We start from the raw sequence: 23,312 nt of genomic DNA, 5'->3' as shown, positions 1-23,312 counted from the left end.
AACTTCTCTTTTAGGTAATTGTCAGCAACACAGCAGTAAATATCAACACAAAGCTTATTATTGTAGATCACGCAGGGAGAACAAAGGGTGAAATATTTAACTGCAGCCGTGTTTGATTATATTCTGTGCAGTGAGACCTGAAGTCATTTTCAAGGTCTGCCATTTCTTCTTTTCAGTCGGGTCAAGTTTCTAAGCTTTCTAAATCTCCGTTTTCCGGCTAATGAAAAGAAAATAGGTTTCTACCGAGTCTCCTATCTACTCCAGGACTTCTGTGAGGATCAAATGAGATGAGGCATGGGAAAACACTTCACAGACATTTGGATAAAGTGTAAAATGTTTGCACCTGGCTATAAAGCAAGTGGTGTTCCTGGGCTGAAGAAATTCCAAGGAGGCTAGTCGCTAGGGAGAGGAAGCCAGGCGTTGCTATGTGACATCATTACCCAGATGGAGGGAAGGACACACCATATTAGCCTTTTATATAGATACTTTCTAAATTAAAAAATTTTTCTTGTTAATCCTCACCTGAGGATAATTTTCCATTGCTTTTCGGAGTGTGGGAGGGAGGAAGCAGGTGGAAGAGAGAGAAACACATAGAGATATATCGAATGGTTGCCTCCTAAGCAGGTATGTACCCTTGACTGGAATCGAACCCGAGACCCTTCAGTCCAAGGGCTGATGTGCTAACAGCCAAAGCACCTAGGGCTCTTCTGCCCAATTTTAATCATTTGGCATTTGTTTTTTTGGTATTGATTTGTACACCCCCTGGTGGGGATTGAGCTGCAACCCAGGCATGTGCCCTTGACCAGAATCGAACTCGGGATCCTTCAGTCCACAGGCCAACACTCTATCCACTGAGCCAAACTAGCTAGGGCTATATAAATTCTTTATACATTTTGGATATTAAACTTTTATTAGATATGTGATTTACAAATATTTTCTCCCATTCTGTAGATTGCCTTTTATTTTGTAATGTCTCCTCTTTCATTTATAAATTTATTTGAGGATAAAGATACCTGTCTCACAAAATCATTAACCTTGTATCTTGCAATGTACCTAGCACTGCACCTGGCATATAGCTGGGCTGTGTAGATGTATTTTGCAATGTGTCTAGTGCTGTGCCTGGCACATACTTGATCCTGTGGTGTATACTTCACATTCTTGCAAAAGAAGTGGTTATAAACACCCAAATTCGTGTTTTCCTAGAAGATTAGGAAACTTCAATGTAACAGGTTTCTCTACAGAAGATTAAATTATATAAAAAGTATACTAAATGTCTATATTTGTTCAGAACTTGTTTTATTCAGATCTATGTTGGAACAGTATTTGATATTTGATCATATAAGTCTACCATATGTGTAGGACTCAATGGTAATATGTAATGATACATATAAATGTTCTGTGAGAGCAGAGAGACAAAATTTAGAAATTGGGTTTGTTTCATGAAATCCGGGCTATACGTGCATCACAAGGAACTGTGTGTCATATGCAGAGTATGGTATTGGCAGTGGCAGAGGAGGCAGCTGCTCAGGAGAGGTGTGGGAAGGCTTTTGCACAAAGCGCTTGCTCTTCGTCCGGCTTCTTTATGCCCAACCCCTCAGCTCTCCTGGCATTCCGAGATCCTATTGTCCAGGAAGAACCGCTTAGACATTAAATCATTGTATCAAGGCAATGCAGTGGGATGTACTGGGCTTTTCCTAAAAGCGGATTATTAGTCGGTGGCAAGAGAAAAGACCTAGAGAGCAGAGGACGGAAGTCGGATTTCCTATTTCACAGGTGACTGGGCTCTCTCTGGTGGTATCAAGAAGGAGAGAAATTTCTACAGTTTAACAACAGAGAATGCCTGTTTCTGACTCATAGGTAAGGAGAATTTTCACTAATTGGATGAAAATATAACTACTGAAATGTCATCTACGTATCATCACCAGTAAAGCAATCTTGGGGGGATTATATTAACCTTTTAAATTAATGTTTCTCTTTTTTTAAATAGGAATAATCATAAGAAATGAATTTCAATGTCTGGAATATCAAAGATATGCTCAGTATTCCCTCAACCTCTGGGTAAGTTTTTCAGTTATATAGTCTGATACTTAAAGATCTTTTAGTTTTATTTATTTTATAGAAAAGGCTCCCCTTCCTATTGGTTATAGAGTTAGCATATAGTTTCTTCCCCTTGCCTGTCACTGCTGCACCCTCCCATACTTGTCTTTTTCCTTTCGCCTGTTTTATGATGATAAAAGCACTGTCGATTCAGCTATGTGTGTTAATTGAGGAATGACTCTGTCCAGCATGGGCCTAGGGACTATGATGCCCAGGGATTGTGAGAGTTAGAGTCTGCTTGGGCTACCAAAGCACAGGACCGTAAATGGATGGCTTCACCAACAGGAATGTTCTCAGGTGTGGAGGTTGGAAGCCCTAGAACTTGATGTCAGCATAATTAGTTTCTGGGGAGAGGTCCCTTCCTGGCTTGCTGTGTCCTCACATTGGGGGGGCAGCGGGGGAGAGCAAGCACCAGCCCATCATGAGGGCCCCACCTTCATGGTGTGTATGTTGTAGGTTTAAAAGTTTATATAAATGGTATGTAATAGTGCTCATTTAGTTTTTACTTTTTTCTGCACTCAAAATTTGATTTTGAGACTTATTCATGTGGTTATATGTAAATCTAGCTTATTGCTTCAGTTATATGCATATGCCATATTTTATTTTTTATCCCTTTAGTGATGAAAAGATTCAACTTTTAAAAAGATAATGTTCTCTTAATCCCTAAAGATTTTATGAACTTTGATCTCCAAAATGGTGTTAATACCCTACAGTGCTATTGTGCAAGCAGTAATAGTGTTATTGTTTGAATTCCCATCTGATTGTTCCCAAGTTGTTGTAATCAAAATACCTGGCATTCAAATTGTTGTTTCTTTATAGGTTGTAGTGACAGTGTTCAGGGGATGGGAAGTCAGAATAGGCTAGCACTCTGCCCAGAATATTCTAAAATGAATAGTGATTTGATTTGTTCAAGATGTTTTCCACTAGCTATACTTTTCTTTTCTTGCTTAATTTCAGGACCACTAAGTCATCTAGCTGGGCTAATAATCCGGGTGATTATTCCAGTCTCAGTGACTCTCAGTTCCTCTTTGGATCCCAGTTCTGTCCAGAAAGTTCAGAGACCCTGTCAGCACCTTTGGACGTTGGTGTCCATTTGAGAGACCCAAAACCGTTACAAAAGGGTTCTCTGGATGTGAGTCTGACTGCCAGAATTTCTCTGAACACATTTCACTGCCATTATGGAGATAAGCATAAAGATGACTTATTCTGTTGAATTATATTTGCTCTTCTAACTGGATTTGTGCTTATTGGTGATTCACTTGACCTGGTAGTTTGAAATGGAGAAAATATCTATATTTGCAGTTTCTTTTATTACTAAAGCATTCTATATAATAAAATGGTAATATGCAAATCGACCGAATGGCAGAATGACCAGTCGTATAACGAGCACTGACCACCAGGGGGCTGATGCTCAATGCAGGAGCTGCCCCCTGGTGGTCAGTGCGCTCCCACAGGAGGAGCACTGCTCAGCCACAAGCTGGGTTGACAGCTGGCAAGCGCAGCAGTGGTGGCAGGAGCCTCTCTCTCTCTTCCACTGTAGTGCTAAGGATGTCCCCCAAGGGCTCCCAGACTGCTAAAGGGCACAGGCAGGGCTGAGGGGAAAACCCCCCCAAGTGCACAAATGTTCTGCACTAGGCCTCTAGTATAGAATTGTTTTAGTACCTTGACTACTTCTAGAGAGATCCAAATATTGCATGACATTTTCTATGACTAGTCATACTATTATTTATAAACATTTCATAAGAAAAAGAACTTTAGAAAAGTTGGAATAAAATACATAAATTTTATTTTAGATGGACATTTTTTCTAGGAAATTTCAGGTGCTTTGTGGATTATAGTGTACTGTGCTACCTTATCTCCTTGAAGAAGGACATGAGGGTTCTGAGTTAATAAATAAGGGCCAGAAGGAGAAACCAAGTCTCTTGAGTCCTTGACTTTTTAAGACCAGCATGTCTTCTTTTGTGAGTCAGAAATAATTTTATGTATTTATTTTGGTCTAGAACTAGATTTGACTTTATATACAGATTTATGTGCATCAAATAAAAACTTAATAAGCTTAGCTCAGTGCTTTAAGTAGTAGGGTATGCTGTGAGATGAGCATTTCAGTACAAACACTGTGCCCAGTGGCCCGAAGGAGCAAATGTGCTCCTACATGCTCCAGAGTGCACTTTGCATCGGATGCAGGGATTGGCTCACCATGTGTCCGCGTGCCCACTGTCCAGTTCATGTCCATCTTACCAGCTAGTCTAGTCCACTAGCAGCTAAGCAACAGCAATTTGAGTTAAACTGGTTAATACGAAAATGTTAACACATCACCTCAGAGATAGTATAAATAATTCTCTGTAGTAAATAAACAGGGTTGCCAGAGATGGGGAGAGGGGTAGGATGTTGGGCAGAAAAGGAGAAGGGGATTAAAAAATACAAACTTTCAGTTATAAAATAAGTCCCAGGAATGTAATGTACAGCATAGGGGATAGAGTTAATAATTTATAATAATAAAAGCATAATATATGCTAATTAGATCGGACGTCCTTCCAGACAAAGCTGGGGCTGTGAGGAAAGCCCAGGTCCTGGGTGCCTGCCAGCAGCCGGAGGGAAGCCCGGGTCCCGGGTGCCAGAGGGAAGCCAGTGCCAGCAGCTGGGGGAAGGAAAGCCTACTCTTGCACAAATTTTGTGCATTGGGCCTCTAGTGTTGTAATAACTATTTAACATGGCAGATGGTTACTAGACCTAGATCACACAGGTGGTGATCTATCTCTTTGGAAGGTCTATAAATGTTGAATCCCTATGTTGTACACCTGAAACTAATATAAATAATTTTGTATATCAACTATAATTAAAAATGAAATTTAAAAGATATAAATAAAATAGTTGATAGGAAAAATAATTATCTGTTGTTGCCTTTAAATTTATGCAATTGATTTGAAACCATTTTAGCTGGCATTTTATATCTCTTTGGGCCAGTAATGCAGAACTATATTAATAAAAAGAGTTGATTTTTTTTAATATAGTTTTCTTGAATATATGAACTAAAAAAAAATACTACATGCTATGTTATTTAATATGAATTTCACTTACTGGTATTATGATTATGACTCTGCATTGTATAGAAAATAGTGAATGTTATAGGTATTTTTATATGTGAAATGCTATAATGATTTTTTAACAGAATGAACCTAGTATTTTCACAAAGTACCAGACAAAACCCCAGCTGTTTGAAGAAGATACAAATGATGGAGGCTTATTTCCTCTTCCTTTGCCAGTTGGAAAATCAAAAGGCCTTTTGGAACAGTTTGAGGAGAAAAAGAAAATAGCAAAAGATAAATGTGACAGGTATGCAAACCTTTCAAGTAGACAAGATATCTTCTCTTTTATGAGGGAAATAGAAAATGGAATGCCAATAGTAATTCAATTTCAGCATGATAGCACTCTTGCCTTTATAGCTCATCTAATTATTACTCTTGTTGGGCCAGTGTGGCTCAGTGGTTGAGTGTGGACCTATGAACCAGTAGGTCACAGTTTGATTCCCGGTCAGGGGCACATGCCCAGGTTTCAGGCTCAATCCCCAGTAGGGGGCATGCAGGAGGCAGCAAATGATCAATGATTCTCTCTCATCATTGATGTTTCTATCTCTCTCTCCCTCTCCCTTCCTCTCTGAAATCAATAAAAATACATTTTTTTAAAAAACTACTCTTTATTTGCTTTCTTGTCAGTATAACTTGTAGCAGATTTGAATATGGCTGCCACAGTTTTGGCCCCTCTGAAAAGTCAGCTAAAGGACTTCTTAGAAAGAAAATATTTGAGAGACAACCAAGATGGCGGCATAGGTAAACACCTGAACTTGCTGCCACGCACAACCACATTAAAACTACAACTAAAAGACAAAACAAATATCATCCAGAACCACAGGAAGGCTGGCTGAGTGGAAATTCTACAACTAGAAGGAAAGAGAAAAGCACATTGAGTCCAGTAGGAGGTGGAGAAGTGCAGAGGTACAAAGCACACTTGAAAGGGGCTGGCAGCTGCGTACGCTGTTGTCTTTTTCAATTGGGAGGGAGATACAAGCTCCCGACTGCTCTGAACTCCAGTTACAGGTGAGAAGCTGGTAACCCAGATTCATACGGAGAGAAACTGGACTGTCTGGCATCAGGCCGGAACGCGAGGGCAGCTTTCTCGCAGAGGCACTTGCAGCAGTTATTGTTCCTGCACGAGGCTGGTGATCCCTGGTGATCCCCTGAGACCCCGCTCCACCCAATTTACAACCCCACCCAAGCTGTGCACAGAGGCTTTTGCATACGAATGGCCTGGCCTTTCTCTGCCTAAAAACCTGTCAAACTTCAGCTGGGTCAGAGAACCCCAGAGCTTCCCAAAAAAGGCCTAAGGCTCGAATCAGCAGCCTGCATTGCTTCACAGCTGCACCTCATCTGGGCACCTCCAAACCCCAAACAAAGAGGAGGAATCTGCAGATTTCTCTGTAGCTCCTGCTGCATGGCCTCAGGCAGTGGCTGACTTTGAACCTCCTTGGAGATCCAAGAGCCAGTGCACCCAGTGGTCAGAGTGAGACCATCCAGATTACAACTCTTCACACCATAAGAGACACACTCAGTGAGCACCAAAGCCCCACTGAAGCAAGTCCTGCCCCATAAGGGTGTCTCCAGCACAGAAGTTCTCCCACTGTAGACACAGCTGGTCCTCAGCCAATTGGCCTGGAGGTCAATTCCTCCCAGTGATACCAATAGCAATCAAGGTTTAACTACAACAAGACTGTGCACAGAGCCCACAAAGGGGTGCACCAAGAGGGTACACCTCAGGTAATTAAGGGAGGCTGAGCCACTGGGCCCTTTAGGACACCTAGCACACAAAGCCACTCTGTCAACACAGGGAAGCAGCCAAAATGCGGAGACAAAGAAACAGGTCACAAATGAAAGAAATGGAGGAAAGCAAACTACTGGATATAGAGTTCAAAACCACGGTTATAAGGTTACTCAAGAATCTTATAGAAACCTCCGAGAAATATAGTGAGACCCTCAAGGATATGAAAAAGGACCAACTAGAAATTAAGCATACACTGACTGAAATAAAGAATAATATACAGAGATCCAACAGCAGACCAGAGGATCCCAAGAATCAAGTCAAAGATTTGAAATACGAAGAAGCAAAAAACACCCAACTGGAAAAGCAAAAGGAAAAAAGAATACAAAAATTTGAAGATAGTGCAAGGAGCCTCTGGGACAACTTCAAGCGTACCAACATCCGAATTATAGGGGTGCCAGAAGAAGAGAGAGAGCAAGATATTGAAAACCTATTTGAAGAAATAATGACAGAAAACTTCCCCTACCTGGTGAAAGAAATAGACTTACAAGTCCAGGAAGCACAGAGAACCCCAAACAAAAGGAATCCAAAGAGGACCACACCATAATTAAAATGCCAAGGGCAAAAGACAAAGAGAGAATATTAAAAGCAGCAAGAGAAAAAGTTAGTTACCTACAAGGGAGTACCCATAAGACTGTTAGCTGATTTCTCAACAGAAACTATGCAGGCCAGAAGGAAGTGGCAAGAAATATTCAAAGTGATGAATAGCAAGAACCTACAACCAAGATTACTCTACCTAGCAAAGCTATCATTCAGAATTGAAGGTCAGATAAAGAGCTTCACAGATAAGGAAAAGCTAAAGGAGTTCATCACCACCAAACCAGTATTATATGAAATGCTGAAGGATATTCTTGAAGAGGAAGAAGAAGAAGAAAAAGGTAAAGATAAAAATTATGAACAACAAAGTGACAACAAATGCATATCTATCAACAAGTGAATCTAAAAATCAAGTGAATAAAAAATCTGACGAACAGAATAAACTGGTGAATAGAATAGAATCAGGGGCATAGAAAGGGAGTGGACTGACAATTCTTGGGGGAAAAGGGGTGTGGGGGGTGTGGGAAGAGACTGAACAAAAATTGTACACCTATGGATGAGGACAGTGGGGGGGGGGTGTTAAGGGCAAGGGGTGGGGTGGGAACCGAGTGGAGGGGAGCTATGGAGGGAAAAAGAGGAACAACTGTAATAATCTGAATAATAAAGATTTATTTCAAAAATAAAAAAATAAAGGACTTCTTAGAGCAGCGGTTCTCAACCTATGGGTCGCGACCCCTTTGGCAGTTGAACAACCCTTTCACAGGGTCGCCTAAGACCATCCTGCATATCAAATATTTACATTACAATTCATAACAGCAACATTACAGTTATGAAGTAGCAACGAAAATAATTTTATGGTTGGGTCACAACATGAGGAACTGTATTTAAAGGGCCAAAGGTTGAGAACCACTGTCATAGAGAAATGCAGTATTCCAGTAGCATTATGTTTATTCTACCCAAAATTCTGCCTTTAATTTGTTTTCTTTTCAGATCATTGGAATTAGGAAATAAGATAACATTATGTGTTTTAGGATCAAGAACATAGCATGTGCCCTAGCTGGTTTGGCTCAGTGGATAAAGCATTGGCCTGCGGACTGAAGGGTCCCAGGTTCAATTCCAAAGGCACATGCCTGGGTTGCGGGCTCTAGCCCCAGTGGAGGATGTGCAGGAGGCAGCCAATCAGTGATTCTCTCTCATCATTGATGTTTCTATCTCTCTCCCTCTCCTTTTCTCTCTGAAATCAATAAAAAAAATATATTAAAAAACAAAACAAGCCCTAACTGGTTTGGCTCAGTGGATAGAGCATCGGCTTGCGGACTGAAAGGTCCCGGGTTCGATTCCGGTCAAGGGCATGTACCTGGGTTGTGGGCACTTCCCCAGTGGGGGGTGTGCAGGAGGCAGCTGATCGGTGTTTCTAACTCTATCTCTCTCTCTTCCTCTCTGTAAAAAATCAATAAAATATATTAAAAACAAACAAACAAACAAACAAGCCCTAACCGGTTTGGCTCAGTGGATAGAGCGTCGGCCTGCGGACTGAAGGGTCCCAGGTTCAATTCCAGCCAAGGGCATGTACCTTGGTTGCGGGCACATCCCTGGTAGGAGATGTGCAGGAGGCAGCTGATTGATGTTTCTCTCTATCCCTCTCCTTTCCTCTCTGTGAAAAATCAATAAAATATATTTAAAAACAAAACAAAACATAGCATGTGAATTCTTAAGTTCACAGTGCAAGCTGATTTTCTCATTTTGAAATGTTATTTTTTCAGATTACCCTAAATTTTATATTCCTTTTAGTGTTATTGATTTTTAAAATAAATACGTGAATAATTTGGAGTTCAGTATCTTCTATATATGAAAAAGTCTAAGCGACCATTATGATGGAACGACCTGCCACTGTGACGTGCACTGCCCACCAGGGGAAAGACACTCAATGCAGGAGCTGCCCCCAGCCCGCAGACTCCAATAACCAATGGGGCCTGCCAGCCAACCTGCTGGTTCCTACCCTTGGCCGGCAGGCCCCGATCGCCTGATCGGGGTTGGGACCCCAGGCTGGGACAGGGTACCGGGGGTGGGTGGCGGCAGACGCAGGTGGCGAGGGAAGGAGAAGGGGGGGAGGCCCTGATCACCAGCAAGGCTTAGGGACCCCACCCGTGCACAATTTCATGCACTGGACATCTGGTTTTTAAATAAAGCGAAGTCATTGAGGAAATTAACGTGTTCATTTCTTAGTAAGTTATTACCAAGGCAACGTCTTTAGGTATCACAGGAATCATAACACCCAAGCAGAGGACACCCTATCACTTCTGTGTATGAGGATGCACTGCTTAGCACCACCAGTGCTCTGATGTTGAAAGAGCCAGAATCTTTAAAAGAATTCCTAGATTAGGTATCTGTTATACTGTATACCATCTTTAGTTAGAAAAGCAAAATGCTCTCCTTGAAGACTTTGATTCTGTTGATGAACATTTCCCAGACTTTGACGACTTCTTTCCCCGAGGAATCCAGCTCTAGCAGCTCCGGGCTCTCAGAGACCCCTCAAGGCTGCAATGGGCAGGGTGCCCTCACCTCTTACTGCTTCAGAGAGATCAGTCTTACTTTTTTTTGTTCTCTGGGCCTTTGGGTTATATTTTGTTTGATATTTCTGAACTGAAAAAAATTCTTGAAACATTGAGTCCTACTTTCCTTCCTTCCTTCTGGCCTTCCTTTACTTCTTTCTTTCTGTTTCATTTCCTCTATTTTTTGTAGTGAAATGAATTTCTGTTAACAATTATTTACAAGATTGCCGAAACCGGTTTGGCTCAGTGGATAGAGCGTCGGCCTGCGGACTGAAGGGTCCCAGGTTCGATTCCGGTCAAGGGCATGTACCTGGGTTGCGGGCACATCCCCAGTGGGAGATGTGCAGGAGGCAGCTGATCGATGTTTCTCTCTCATCGATGTTTCTAACTTTCTATCTCTCTCCCTTCCTCTCTGTGAAAAATCAATAAAATATATTTAAAAAAACACACAATTATTTACAAGATGGCAAAAAATGTCTGTAGTATTTACATAGAGAAAGTAAATGATGAGGACTCTGAAGAATTTCTATTAAAAAGAATTCAAGGCAGCGTGCCCTTGCCAGCCCCCTGGACCTGCTTCTTGCTTCAGCAGTGGACGGAACAGACCCAGGGCCACCCTTTCTTCCAGCCTCTGACCACCCTCCAACCTCTTTCCCAACACCTCGGCCACCCTCATCCTCTGAGACCAGCCAGTACTGTTTTTTTTTTACCTTAACTCCCTAGTGCCCAACAACCATGAGCTCCCAAACTCATCAGAATTATTCCACCGAGGTGGAGGCTGCGGTCAGCGCCTGGTCAGCCTGCCTCTGCTGCCTCCTCCACCTACCTCTCTCTGGGCTTCTATTTCCACCATGACGGCTCTGGAGGGTGTGGGCCACTTCCGCGAGTTGGCCGAGAAGAAGAGTGAGGGTGTCCTGTGTCAAAGATGCAAAGCCAGCATGGTGGCCGCATTCTCTTCCAGGTCGTGCTGAACCCCCCCAAGATGAGTGGGCACAAGGACGCTGTAGAAGCCAACATAGTTGTAGGGAACCCAAACCAGGCCCTGTTGGAGCTGCAGAACCCACACAGGCCCTCAGCTCTGACTTCCTGGAGAAGCGCTTCCTGGGTGAGGAGGCGAAACTCATCAAGAAGATGGGCGGCACCTGGCTAATCTCTGCAGGCCCCCAGGCTGGGCGGGGCAATTATCTCTTCAAAAGTTCCTCCTCAGTGCAGGGGTAAACGGGGGAAACAAAAACTTTCAACAATAAAGTTTTGTTTTTTAAAGAACAGCTGCTCCTCTAGCACGACCAGGAGCCTTAGAGCCAGAGGCCATGGAGGGACCCCTCTGCATCCCCTGGTGTCTGGCTTTTGCCTGAGCCTCTCCCTGAAACCACTAGTCATCCTTTTAATCACCCGAGCCCTCTCCCGTGAACCAAATGGAAACGTTCAAGCTTAAGATACTGATTTATATGATAGGCAGAAAAATCACAATTTTTTTTTAATATATTTTATTGATTTTTTACAGAGAGGAAGGGAGAGAGAGAGAGAGTTAGAAACATCGATCAGCTGCCTCCTGCACATCTCCCACTGGGGATGTGTCCGCAACCCAGGTACATGCCCTTGACCGGAATCAAACCTGGGACCCCTCAGTCCGCAGGCCGACGCTCCATCCACTGAGCCAAACCGGTTTCGGCAGAAAAATCACAATTTTAATAAATTCTGGCAAAAACAAAATCCAATATAGCTATAGAAATATTTTTAGTTAAATCCCTTTTCAATCTTTATGTCCTTATCACTCTGTAACCACTCTAGATGGCCCTGGAAAATCATATAAACTGATTATATTTTCCTAATGTTCAAAATTGCCTTTTCTTTTTTGCTTAGTTTTCTGTGTAGGAATCATAAGTCTATTCCCAAATGCTGCAGCCAAACTGAAAAAGCTTCTTGTTACATATTTAAACGCATTAGAAATTCTTTCAGTGTCATTTTCTTTTCAGGGGCATCCTTCCTAATTCTAATATAAACTTGGGACTCTCAGTCAGTAGTGCGGCTGTTATCTGAGTTGGATCCTCTAACTTGGATTCTATGTCCGCTTCTTTCTTGGTTTACCCCTTGGGTTTGGTGAAGCATATATTTCAGAAACTTTCTGACAACAGTACATGGCACCTAAACAATTTTTTGAGAACTTGTGTATCTGAAGTTCTTTTTTTTTTTTTTTTAATTGATTTCAGAGAGGAAGGGTGAGGGAGATAGAGATAGAAACATTAATGATGAGAGAGAATCATGGACCAGCTGACTCCCGCATGCCCCCCACTGGGGATCGAGCCCGCAACACATGTGCCCTTGATCAGAATCAAACCTGGGACCCTTCAGTCCCCAGGCCAACACTCTATCCACTGAGCCAAACCAGCCAGGGCTATCCGAAGTTCTTTATTTTCCCCTCACAGTTCATGGCAAATTAGGCTGGATATAAAATTCCAGATTGGAAATTCTTTTTCCTCAGCATTTCGAAAGCATTGCTGCCTTGCCCTGTTGCTTTATATGTTGCTTTTAAAAATCTGATGCCATTCTGATCCTTGATCCTGTGTATGTCACTTGCTTTTTTCTTTCTGGAAGTCCTTAGGACCTTCTTATTATCCATAGAGTTTTGAAATTTTACAGTAATTTGCTTTAATGTGGCATGTCATAATTCCTGGGCATGGGTAGTTCCTTTTGACCTATAAACTTAGGTCTTTCAGTTCTGGGAATTTTTATTATATTTCTGAAAAAACTCCTATTTTCACTCTTCTTTCTTTTTGTATTTCCAATGTTGGGTATGTGTTGGATCTCCTGCATTGATCCTCTAATTTTTAAAAACTATTTTCCATCTCTTTGTCTTTTGTTCTATTTTCTATCATCTTTCCTTCACTATTTCAATCATATTTTTATCTCTACTTCTATTATGTTTCTAACTCTTGTATTTCTTTAATTTTGGTTGTATTTCTAGGTACCCTAATTCCCTGCTTTTACCCTAGATCAGGGGTGGGCACACTTTTTGACTCGAGAGCCAGAATGGGTTCTTTTTTTTTTTTTTTTAAGCATTATTATTATTTTTTATTTTTTTATATATTTTATTGATTTTTTACAGAGAGGAAGGGATAGGGATAGAGAGTTAGAAACATCGATGAGAGAGAAACATCGATTCAGCTGCCTCCTGCACACTCCCCACTGGGTATGTGCCCGCAACCAAGGTACATGCCCTTGACCGGAATCGAACCTGGGACCCTTAAGTCCGCAGGCCGACGCTCTATCCACTGAGCCAAACTGGTCAGGGCCACAATGGGTTGTTAAACTGGACCGGAGGGACAGAACAAAAGCATGGATGGAGTGTTTGTGTGAACTAATATAAATTCAAAGTAAACATCATTACATAAAAGGGTACGGTCTTTTTTTTCAATAGTTTTATTCATTTCAAACGGGCCGGATCCGGCCCGTGGGCCGTAGTTTGCCCACGGCTGCCCTAGATAATAAAGGGCTAATATGCAAATTGACCCAACGGCAGAACAACTGGTCACTATGACATGCACTGACCACCAGAGGGCAGACGCTCAATGCATGAACTGCCCCCTGGTGGTCAGTGCGCTCCCATAGGGGGAGCGCTGCTCAGCCAGAAGCTGGGCTCACAGCTGGCAAGCGCAGCGGCAGTGGCGGGAGCCTCTCCTGCCTCCGCAGCAGCACTAAGAATATCCAACTGATGGCTTAGGCCCGCTAAGCTGTCAGTCGGACATCCCCTAAGGGCTCCCGGACTGTGTGAGGGCACAGGCCAGGCTGAGGGACGGCACCTCCCCCACCCCAGCCAAGTGCACAAATCTTGTGCACCAGGCCTCTAGTATTTTAATAACATTCTATTCTTTTTTTTAAAAAAATATTTTATTGATTTTTTTACAGAGAGGACGGGAGAGAGATAGATAGTTAGAAACATTGATGGGAGAGAAACATCGATCAGCTGCCTCCTGCACATCCCCCACTGGGGATGTGCCCACAACCCAGGTACATGCCCCTGACCGGAATCGAACCTGGGACCCTTCAGTCCGCAGGCCGATGCTCTATCCACTGAGCCAAACCGGTCTCGGCAACATTCTATTCTTAACACCCTTGATTAATTTACATATATATATATATATATATATATATATATTAGATATTTTTAATATTTTTATATTGGTAATATGCCAATCTCTTTCATGAAAAAAACAACATATGGTTTGTAGATTTCCAAATGGTTCTATTAAATTCTCCTTTCAAAGTAGGTCTGGTGGAACACAAAAAGATTTGGTATGAAGGGTTGTCCTATTGGGGTTTGAAAAATGATATTGATATTTGTATTATGTAGATTAAAGAAACAAAAGCTGTAAAATGTTTAAATGACAATCCATATCTGAATCTTTTCAAAAGCAAGATATTTATTTGAGGAATAATTGTGGTAATTTTTTTTCCATTAGAAATGAATATTGCCCAGCAGGCATGGCTCAGTGATTGAGCATCGACCTATGAATCAGGAGGTCACAGTTCGATTCCCGGTCAGGGCACATGCCTGGGTTGCCATCTCGATCCCCAGTGTAGGGCGTGCAGGAGGCAGCTGATCAATAACTCTGTCTCATCATTGACCTTTCTATCTCTCTCTCCCTCTTTCTCTCTGAAATCAGTAAAAAAATATTTTTTAAAAAAAGAAATGAATATTGTTCCCAGAATTGTCTCCCTACTTCCTCATTCTATTATTTTGACTATTAGAGTAAAAATAATAGTCATTAGACTACGGTGTGTCCAGGAGTTAGGAGTCAGCTAGGTCAGTGGTCGGCAAACTGCGGCTCGCGAGCCACATGCGGCTCTTTGGCCCCTTGAGTGTGGCTCTTCCACAAAATACCGACTTCTGCACATGGGCCACGAAGTATCAATTGCACTGTACATGCGCGCCCGCACGTGGTATTTTGTGGAAGAGCCATACTCAAGGGGCCAAAGAGCCGCATGTGGCTCACGAGCCACGGTTTGCCGACCACTGAGCTAGGTGATAGGAATTTTTCAGCTCCATTGTCTAATGGGACCTCAGATGTACATGTAGTTCATCACTGACTAAAACGTAGTTATGGGGCATATAACTGTAAAAGCCTGTCTGTTCTACTGTGGTAACTACTGAAGCTGCTAAAATGTAACCTCATTTAAGATACATATAGAATGAATTTTTAAAAGAAAAGTTGTTTGCCTTGGAAATGGTCATGAAAAGTCTATGTTCCCCTTCCTCAGCTGGACACTGAGGTTTCCCGGGTTTGGGTCTCCAACTCTGACCAAGGGCTGGTTGGATGCTACACCAGGTGGATGCCTGCCATTTCATGGAGTCAGTTCTGCTTCAGTATTTCACAAGCATGCATTTTCTTCTTTCTCTCCTGTTCTAGTGAGACCCTATACAGCTTCATCTCCCATGTCAGAGAAAGCATTCACAAGGTAAGTGCAGCTACATTACGAAGAGTTAGAACATCTTACACTTTAAGAAGTTTAATCATTATGTTGTCTGGACTTTAGTTCATGTAGAATAGCAATATTTTAACAACTTTTATCATTAAATGACGATTCTCCAAGTTAGTAACAATCTGTGAATTTTTTTCTTAATTTTGGGTTTCGTAGTTGCAGACATCGGTGGAAAAGTCTGAGGAACATCTCAGTTCAAGAAGCCAGTCTATTTTGGATTCTTTGGAGACTGTGGCCAAGACCTGTGAGTGCCTCCTGTTTGCGGTTATCAGCAGAGGGCACTGGCGAGCACGCGTGGGAGCTTTCGGACCCTGGCAGGGTTCTGCAGGTAGCGAGGTTCCATACTGCGTTTCAGATGCGAGGTGGGTACAGAGGTTAGTCCTGAAGAGATGTGACGCGCACTAAGCGGGGTCGGGGGACCCCTGTGTGGGAAGGCCCCTGTCCCTAGATGCCTTTTGGGCAGCCCTGATCGTCCGCCCAGTCACCGCTGGAGCCCTGCCGGGTTGCTCAGCTCCCTGCGGGGGCCGTCGCAGCACCCCAGTCTCAGCGGACCTGCCAGCTGTGCTGCCTGGAAAGGCATTGCTCCCGCAGGGCTTCGAAACAGAGGCTGTTCCCTTAGGGTTTGAATACCCGTCACCTGCTGTTCTCCTGGCTGCCTGGTTCAGTGAGAGCTTTTCATAGTGAATCCCAGAATCTCTCTTAACCTCAGGTACAGTGTGTGGTTTGTAGGGTCCCCTGCTCTGCCAATTCGTGAGTGACGTTCAGCTGAAACCACGATCCTGTCCCTTAATAAACACAAGAGCCAGCTCACAGCTCCCCCTCGGCGGACACCTCCCAGAAGCAACAGCTAGACAGCAAGATGGTGGCTGCATCTGCACTTGTTTGCATTTGGCTGGGTGTTTATTTTCTATTTTAAACAAATTGAAGCCAACTTACTCAAATGCCAAGGGATGGATTGCTCATGATTTACAAAAATTAATGCCTTTGTGTGGCTTAGAAATCAATCCCCATATGTCTGCAAAGAAGCACTGTACTGTGTGCTGGCTTCCAGCCTGGTGTCCCACACACAGGGCCGCTGTGCGTCTGTGTGGAACCGGTTCTGGAAGCCTCGAACTGCTACCCGCACAGCAGCAGCAAGACAAAGAGCAGAAGCAAACCAGGAATGCTGCCTTTGCAGAACAGGATGGAAAATCCCACCCCAGGAGCCCAGGAAAGCGCTCCGCTTTCTACATTAACACCAGTGAACTACAGGAAGGGTGGCAGCAACGCTGTGAGCGTAAGGCCCACAGGGAGTGGGAGCGCCCACGGCCCCCCCCCCCCCAAGACCAAGGCAGAGGGGACTGGCACTGAGTCTGGCTTATAGGCGGCATGGGGTCCTGACCCTCCACCCCTGAGGGCTCCTTAACTGTCAGCAGGCAGGACTCAGGAGAGAGGCCGCGGCAGGATGAGCAGGAACACTGTGGCATCGTGTTCATCAGAAAGGCAGTTGTTCTTGAAAATGGGCACAAGTGCCTGTCCTCAGCCAGCCCCTTTCTTGGTGGGAAGTGGCCACTGGGAGAGGATCAGACAAAGCCCCTGTCACCCAGCCAGGCACCCAGCTGGCCCATGCGCGGGACTTGCCGTCGCACATGCTGCAGGCGTCAGTGTGAGCGCAGCCCTAAGGCAAGGGGCGTCTCCTGCGGGAACGTGCTCTCTGTCGCTGTGTGACTGGTGCCTTCACAGGTCAGGTCGTCTTTCCTGTCACCGTCCGTCTGTTCAGCCAGAAGGATTACTCAAAGCCATTTAATCGCCCTCTTCTTGTTCTTCCTCTAAGGACACCAAGGACCGGAGCAATGAAATGAGTTTCTGCCCTGGCAGGTGGGGTCAGTGGTTAGCGCATTGGCCCGCATTTGATTCCCAGTCAAGGGCACGTACCTGGGTTGCAGTTTGAGCCCAGGCCGCCCGATGGGGCTCCTGCAGGAGGCACCCAATTGATGTTTCTCTCTCCCCTTCTCCCGCCCTCCCTTCCACTCTCTCAAAAGCAATGGAATTCCTGAGCCAGGCACATGGACTGGTGTGAAACAAGGTCCCACTGTTCCCTAATTCTATTGCTGTTGTTTTTAATGAGCTGCTCCTTGGATGTGTGTTTGTTTTGTGTTAGGAGAGGAGTTATGTTCTTATAAATAAAGGTAGAAAAATGAAAATATACAAAAGCAATTGTAAAAATATCCTTAAGTGAGGATTAAAAAATAAATAAAATGAATTACCAAGGCCATCCACATCCTACTTTTTTAAAAAATATATTTTATTGATTTTTTACAGAGAGGAAGGGAGAGGGATAGTTAAAAACATCGATGAGAGAGAAACATCAATCAGCTGCCTCCTGTACACCCGCTACTGGGGAGGAGACTGCAACTGAGGTACATGCCCTTGACCGGAATTGAACCTGGGATCCTTGAGTCCGCAGCCGACGCTCTATCCACTGAGCCAAACCGGTTAGGGCTCCACATCCTACTTTATCTTGGGTTTAAGTGAGCTAATTAAAAGAGAGCAGTACTGCCCTAACCAGTGCGGCTCAGTGGATAGAGCGTCAGCCTGTGATTCCGGTCGATGGCGTGTACCTTGGTTGCGGGCACATCCCCAGTGGGGAGTATGCAGGAGGCAGCTGATCGATGTTTCTCTCTCATCGATGTTTCTAATTCTCTCTCTCCCTTCCTCTCTGTAAAAAATCAATAAAATATATTTTTTAAAAAAAAGAGAGAGAGAGCAATACTTTTACCTAATAGGTATCAGTTCTATTGAAAAATATGATCATTAGGCCCTGGCCAGTTTGGCTTAGTGGATAGAGCGTTGGCCTGCAGACTGAAGGGTCCCTGATTTGATTCTGGTCAAGGGCACGTACCTGGGTTGCAGGCTCCTCCCCAGCCCGGGCCCTGGTCTGGGCTCGTGTAGGAGGCGACCAATGATGTTTCTCTCTCACACTGACATTTCTCTGTCTTTCCCTCTCTCTTCCACTCTCTCAAAAAATCAATGGAAAAATATCCTCAGGTGAGGATTAAAGAAATTAAAATTAAAAAATATATGTATATGATCATTAGGATAATAAAAAGGAGCCACTATAAAAAAAATTAGAAAATATCTAATTTTGGAAAATAGATAACTCTTATATCAAAACTAATTTCATATGAATAGATGTATTAATATAATCATAAAGAGAACTATAAGAAAACATGGCAGCATTTTTATAATTTTAGAGAAATGCCTTTCTCAGCAAGGCACGTGTAATTAAGAAGAATGAGGCCCATCTATGTGAACCACGTTCGAGTGGAACTGTTTGCTCCTTGTTAAATGAAACCAGAACCATCTCGTGAACAGTGGGAAGAGAAGCTTGGAAAAAGGGGGGACTGAGGAATCTCCTTTACACGTGGGCCCCCAGACCGTTGCTCTGCTCTCAGCACAGCAGGGAAAGCAAAACCAGAGACAGGAGTCGCTGGTCACAGCGGAAAAGCATCAGAACCCAGCCTCGTCTCGGGCCTTTCTCAGGCCCCTCAGTAGCAGCAAATGCCTGCACACCCTCTTCCCAGGGGGCGGCAGATTGGCCGGAACATGGGAGTGGATTTAAAGTGGCGTTTTTACAAAAAAGTTAAAAATATCTGCTGTTTCAAGCCAAAGCAGAAATGAAGCGAGTCCCCTTGCAGAGGACAAGGACACACACGATCTGTTTCTGTGGCTCTGCATACAGAGTAACACAACATGCTAAGCTGCTCACAGCGTGAATCCAGGAGGTGGAGCCAGGGTCCCTTCTCTTAGTATCACACTCCGATGGTTTTGAGTCATTTTTCAGAAACTTTTTAAAAGAAAAAAAGAAGACTTTGAAAGTAACGAGCTTAATACCAAAAGAGCTCCTGTAAGGAAGGCGTGTTTCCAGGGACAAGGAGAGAACACGTGGGACACAGCTGTGTCCTGAGCACGGACTCGACGCGAACACTGGCTTGCCGTCCGCACTCTGCTTCCGTGCTGCATCCTTGCTGTGGTCAGGATAGCGAGGTCTGCCTTCTGCTACCAATACCTGCACGATGTCTGGGAACTATTTGACTAATTGCGTTTAGGAACAGGAACCCAGTACCGGAAATATAAGTAAACATCCTTTTTCTAACTGGCTGACACATGGACTTTAACTAAAAATCTCTTAGGTTCTTATTGCGGTAAAATACACAGAACACGATTTTTCCCACATCACACCGGCTTGTCTATCCCTAGTCCTGATAAGCTCTTCCTTTTGCCTCAGGTCCTGGCACTGGCTGCCTCCTGTGCCTGGAGACCTTCCCCAGTCTGTGCAGGCCCCGCTCCTCGTTTCCCTCTGGTCTCCGTCTGTCCCGCTCCCCTTATTTTTCCAGAGCAGGGCCCTCCCATGTGGCCACAGCCAGTGGAAGGCCTGGGCGCGCTCTGGGCTGTTTGCTTGTTTATTGCCGTTCGGAGCTCAGGCTGATCCTTCTTCAGACCCTCCTTTTAGGGCTCGTCAGCCTGATGGCCCTTCTCTCTCCGTGTATTGACTAAATGTGAGAGCAACCTCACATGACAGCCGTCTAGCAAGACAATGGCAATGACTGATTGCAGCAACGTGTTATTAAATAAATACACGTGAGTCCCGTATGCAAAAGAGGGGGCCACTCTCAGTCCTGAGCAGCCAGCGCCCTGTTCACACGCCCAGTAGAGCCCAGCGAAGGGGGATGAGGAGTGGAGGGTGAGGAGCGATGGTAGAGCACCCGGTGCCACCAGCAGAGAGGGACGCCCACGCCAGGCAGGAAAGGACGTTTCCGGGAGGAGCCGGTGAGAGCAGAAGGAAGAGCAGGAATGGGAGGAAGCCCCGTGGGACGGTGGTGGTGGAGGGAGGGGAGAGTGACAGGCGTGGAGGCAGAAGAGCTCCAGGCTGAGGGAGGAGTGGCACAGGCCAGAGCGGGAGAGGTCGCCTAGGAAACTGCCCAGAGGTGAGGGAGGCTGGCGGGAGGGAGGAGCCAATGTAAAGGGGGGCAGTGGGGTGCCATTGAAAGTTTCAGGGAAGGTTTCAGAGGGGGCATGACCATACCTGCCTGCTAGGAAGATCCCTCTGGTGACAGGGCCCAGCCGGTGGGCCAAGAAGGAGCTGTTACCTGGGCCACAGGTTTGAGGGGCCCCAGCGGGCGCTGAGGGTGAGCGTGCCATGGCCCGGCTGTCCTGAGGGAGGGGGGAGGACAGCGGAGGAAGCTTCCTGCTCCGCATCCTCTCCTCACCCGGCTGATCTGCCGGCAGAGCAGGCCCGGGCCAGGCCAGCCTCCCTCCTGCCTCTCCACCACTGTGGCCGGGACACCGTCTTCCTAAGGCGAATTGTCATTGTTCTGTATTTAGTGCAAGAAGCTGCGCGGGCCCAGAGGGACCTGGTGTTGGAAACGGCGCAGGACAGAGGCCGCGTGGAGCAGGCGGTGCTGGAGCTGCGGAGGGAGTTCCAAGCTGTAAGTACAGGCCCAGCTCCTTTCCGCGGGTGCGCTGCTGACTTTGTCACTGAGGCCAGAGACAGCGTTAATGTTGCAAACTTTCAGCCAGAACAGAGGCCAACACAGCACCGGCCCCTGGGTCCCGGCCAGGGTAGGGCCAGCTTCCTTTCCCAGGATCCTCCAGCAGCTGCGGCCGGGGCTGCCCCACATCCCTGGCTTCGTCTGCCCCTTTCTCTGTGCTCGGCGTCACACTGAGGGTAACGCTCTTCTTTCCCGCTGCCTTGCCCAGAGACAAGCGGAGATTGTGGAAGTGAAGTCCGGCCTGAAGCACCTTGAAGCTGTGGCTGCGCAGCAGAGCAAGGACGTCCAGCAGCTGTGTGTGCAGCTGGCGCAGCTCGACGTGCCCGGCGCCCTCGCAGAGCTGAAGAGCTTCATCGCGGGGCCTCGGGGCCCCACGCACGTGAGAGACGGCACTTCCCAGACCTCGCCCCCGCGGGCCCAGAGCCTCAGCCCCGCCCCGCAGGCCCAGGCCCTCCCAGCGCGGGATCTGAGGGTGGGCGCCCTGTGGCCCAGGGAGTTTGATGTCTGGGGTGAGGGAGCCAAGAGGGCAGCCCTCCCAGAAGAGGCCGTTGGAGAAGGGAAGAGAAGCAGGGGGGCCCGGGACAAGGCCGTACAGACGAACCTCAAGAGCCAGCTTCTCCCTAAGAGGAGCGCGGAGAACTATGGCGGCAGGAAGCTGGTTGCCCAAGGAGCCTTGCGGCTTCTGTCCCTGGACGTAAACAACTTTGTAACCAGCCCAAAACGTCAGACCAAAGGCGTGTTTTCACGTGACCCCTGTGAGCAGCGGCTGGTGACGGGAGAACACGGGCGGAGAGGCCGGCCGCCCAGGAGCACCCACCGGGGCAGGCCCCCCACCAGGCGGCAAGAGCAACCCCGAAGCACAGCCTGTGCTTTCAGTTCCAAGTGCCCCCAGCCTCCCGGTCCTGGCTCACAGGGGTCCCCCCCGGAGCAGCAGGAGCCCCATGCTCAGCCCCTGTGTGGGGGGCTCCAGGGACGGAACCCCACACAGCCTGCTCGGGGAGGGGCACTCAGACCCAGGACGACGCAGGCAGCACCCCGGGCCCTCCCGCAGCTCAGTGGGCACTCTCCCCAGGACAGCAGCCAGCGTTCTGACAGCTCCCAGGGGGACCCCCAAATGAGCTGGTTCAGCGACCTCAACCCTGAAAGCCCCCAGGCCCCGCAGTCCCAGCAGCCGGGGAAGGCCGTGCTCTACCACCTGCGTTTCGATAGCAGCGACGAGAGCGCCTGATGGGCACAGTGACTCCAGCTGGTGGAATGGTCCCGGCTGGAAAGAGAAATGAAGGGTCAGAGGTCCTGCTAGAAAGAGGGGCAGGTCTGGCGTTCTGGCACCCGGTGCTGCCCACCCTTCCTTCCCGACGTGAAGCCGGTGGGAGAGCGGGGCACCGCCTGGGCGTGGCTCCGGGAACCCTGAGCGCATGGGTGCTGGAGGAGCAGGGCTCGCAAACACATTTTTTTCTTCAAAATATTCTCTACACGTGACCAATGTCTCCCAGGGCCTCCAGACTTTGACATTTTTACCCGGACCGCTGCGAGAGCAGTGTGTTTTCGGTCAGCGGACCGGCCATGCTCGTCAGGCCCGGTGAGCAGAGCGCGCTAAAGCTGCCGGCGACAGAGGTGGCACCAAACAGGTGCCCGGAGCGCCGCTGCTCAGGCCACGTGACTCCACTTTCCTCCGGACTGTTGTCCCCACGGCCTGTTCCAACCTTGGATTAACGCCCGAGGGCAGCGGTGGCCGTGGGCTGGTGGAGAGCCGTGGGCTTTATGAGACGTTCGCTTTCCCTTTATATCTTGCTGAAGTTTTTATTGTTTTGCATATGTATTTCTTTTGTAAAAAATAAAAATAATAAAGATAAAACTTTTCAAATTGTACTTTTTTCTTCCATTAAGTTACTGAGCTGCTCTCACCAGCTGACCTAGGAGGTCAGGTCCGTAGTGAGATGCACGTCTTTCCTCCCCCCACCCCCACCCGGCCGCTCTCAAGCTGGGTTCCTTCCTTCGTTGTCTGACCCAGTCCCTCCCGGGATGGACGGGTCCTGCCTCGGTGGCCTCCGCGGACGAACTGTGGATCCAAGGGAAGAGCTTGGAGGCAGGGCTGGCGGACACGGGCCACAGCCGGTGCGGGACCCGCGAGCCCAGGGCTGCACAGGCGGCTGCTGTTGTTTGGCCGCCCCCAGGCTTTCACAGCACAAGGCTTGGAGAGGCCAGAAAACAGCCAAACAGAGCAAAGCAGGGCCTGCAGGGC

General features: G+C 46.5%; 1 protein-coding gene across 1 annotated transcript; it reads left to right on the top strand.

Moving 5' to 3' along the window:
- The first annotated feature begins 1,399 nt into the window (after positions 1-1,399).
- IHO1 (interactor of HORMAD1 1) lies at positions 1,400-22,858 on the top strand. The gene is made up of 8 exons (XM_036333579.1): positions 1,400-1,857; positions 1,988-2,058; positions 3,055-3,229; positions 5,267-5,430; positions 15,467-15,515; positions 15,696-15,783; positions 20,904-21,007; positions 21,279-22,858. The coding sequence occupies exons 2-8, from the start codon at positions 2,003-2,005 to the stop codon at positions 22,296-22,298; spliced, it is 1,656 nt and encodes a 551-aa protein (XP_036189472.1). The 5' UTR covers positions 1,400-1,857; positions 1,988-2,002; the 3' UTR covers positions 22,299-22,858.
- Positions 22,859-23,312: the final 454 nt, after the last annotated feature.

This window comes from Myotis myotis, unplaced genomic scaffold, assembly GCF_014108235.1.
Source record: "Myotis myotis isolate mMyoMyo1 unplaced genomic scaffold, mMyoMyo1.p scaffold_m19_p_13, whole genome shotgun sequence".
NCBI classification, from domain to species: domain Eukaryota; kingdom Metazoa; phylum Chordata; class Mammalia; order Chiroptera; family Vespertilionidae; genus Myotis; species Myotis myotis.
The sequence above is the reverse complement of the archived record's forward strand: the minus strand, read 5'-3'. Positions and strand labels throughout refer to the sequence as shown.

What these genes read in the sequence shown, in the direction of transcription:
- IHO1 (XM_036333579.1), top strand. Translation starts at nt 2,003, where the DNA reads ATGAATTTCAATGTCTGGAATATCAAAGATATGCTCAGTATTCCCTCA. An exon ending in TACAAAAGGGTTCTCTGGAT is followed by an intron (nt 3,230 to 5,266) that starts GTGAGTCTGACT and finishes ATTTTTTAACAG; the next exon opens with AATGAACCTAGTATTTTCAC. An exon ending in GCAAAAGATAAATGTGACAG is followed by an intron (nt 5,431 to 15,466) that starts GTATGCAAACCT and finishes CTCCTGTTCTAG; the next exon opens with TGAGACCCTATACAGCTTCA.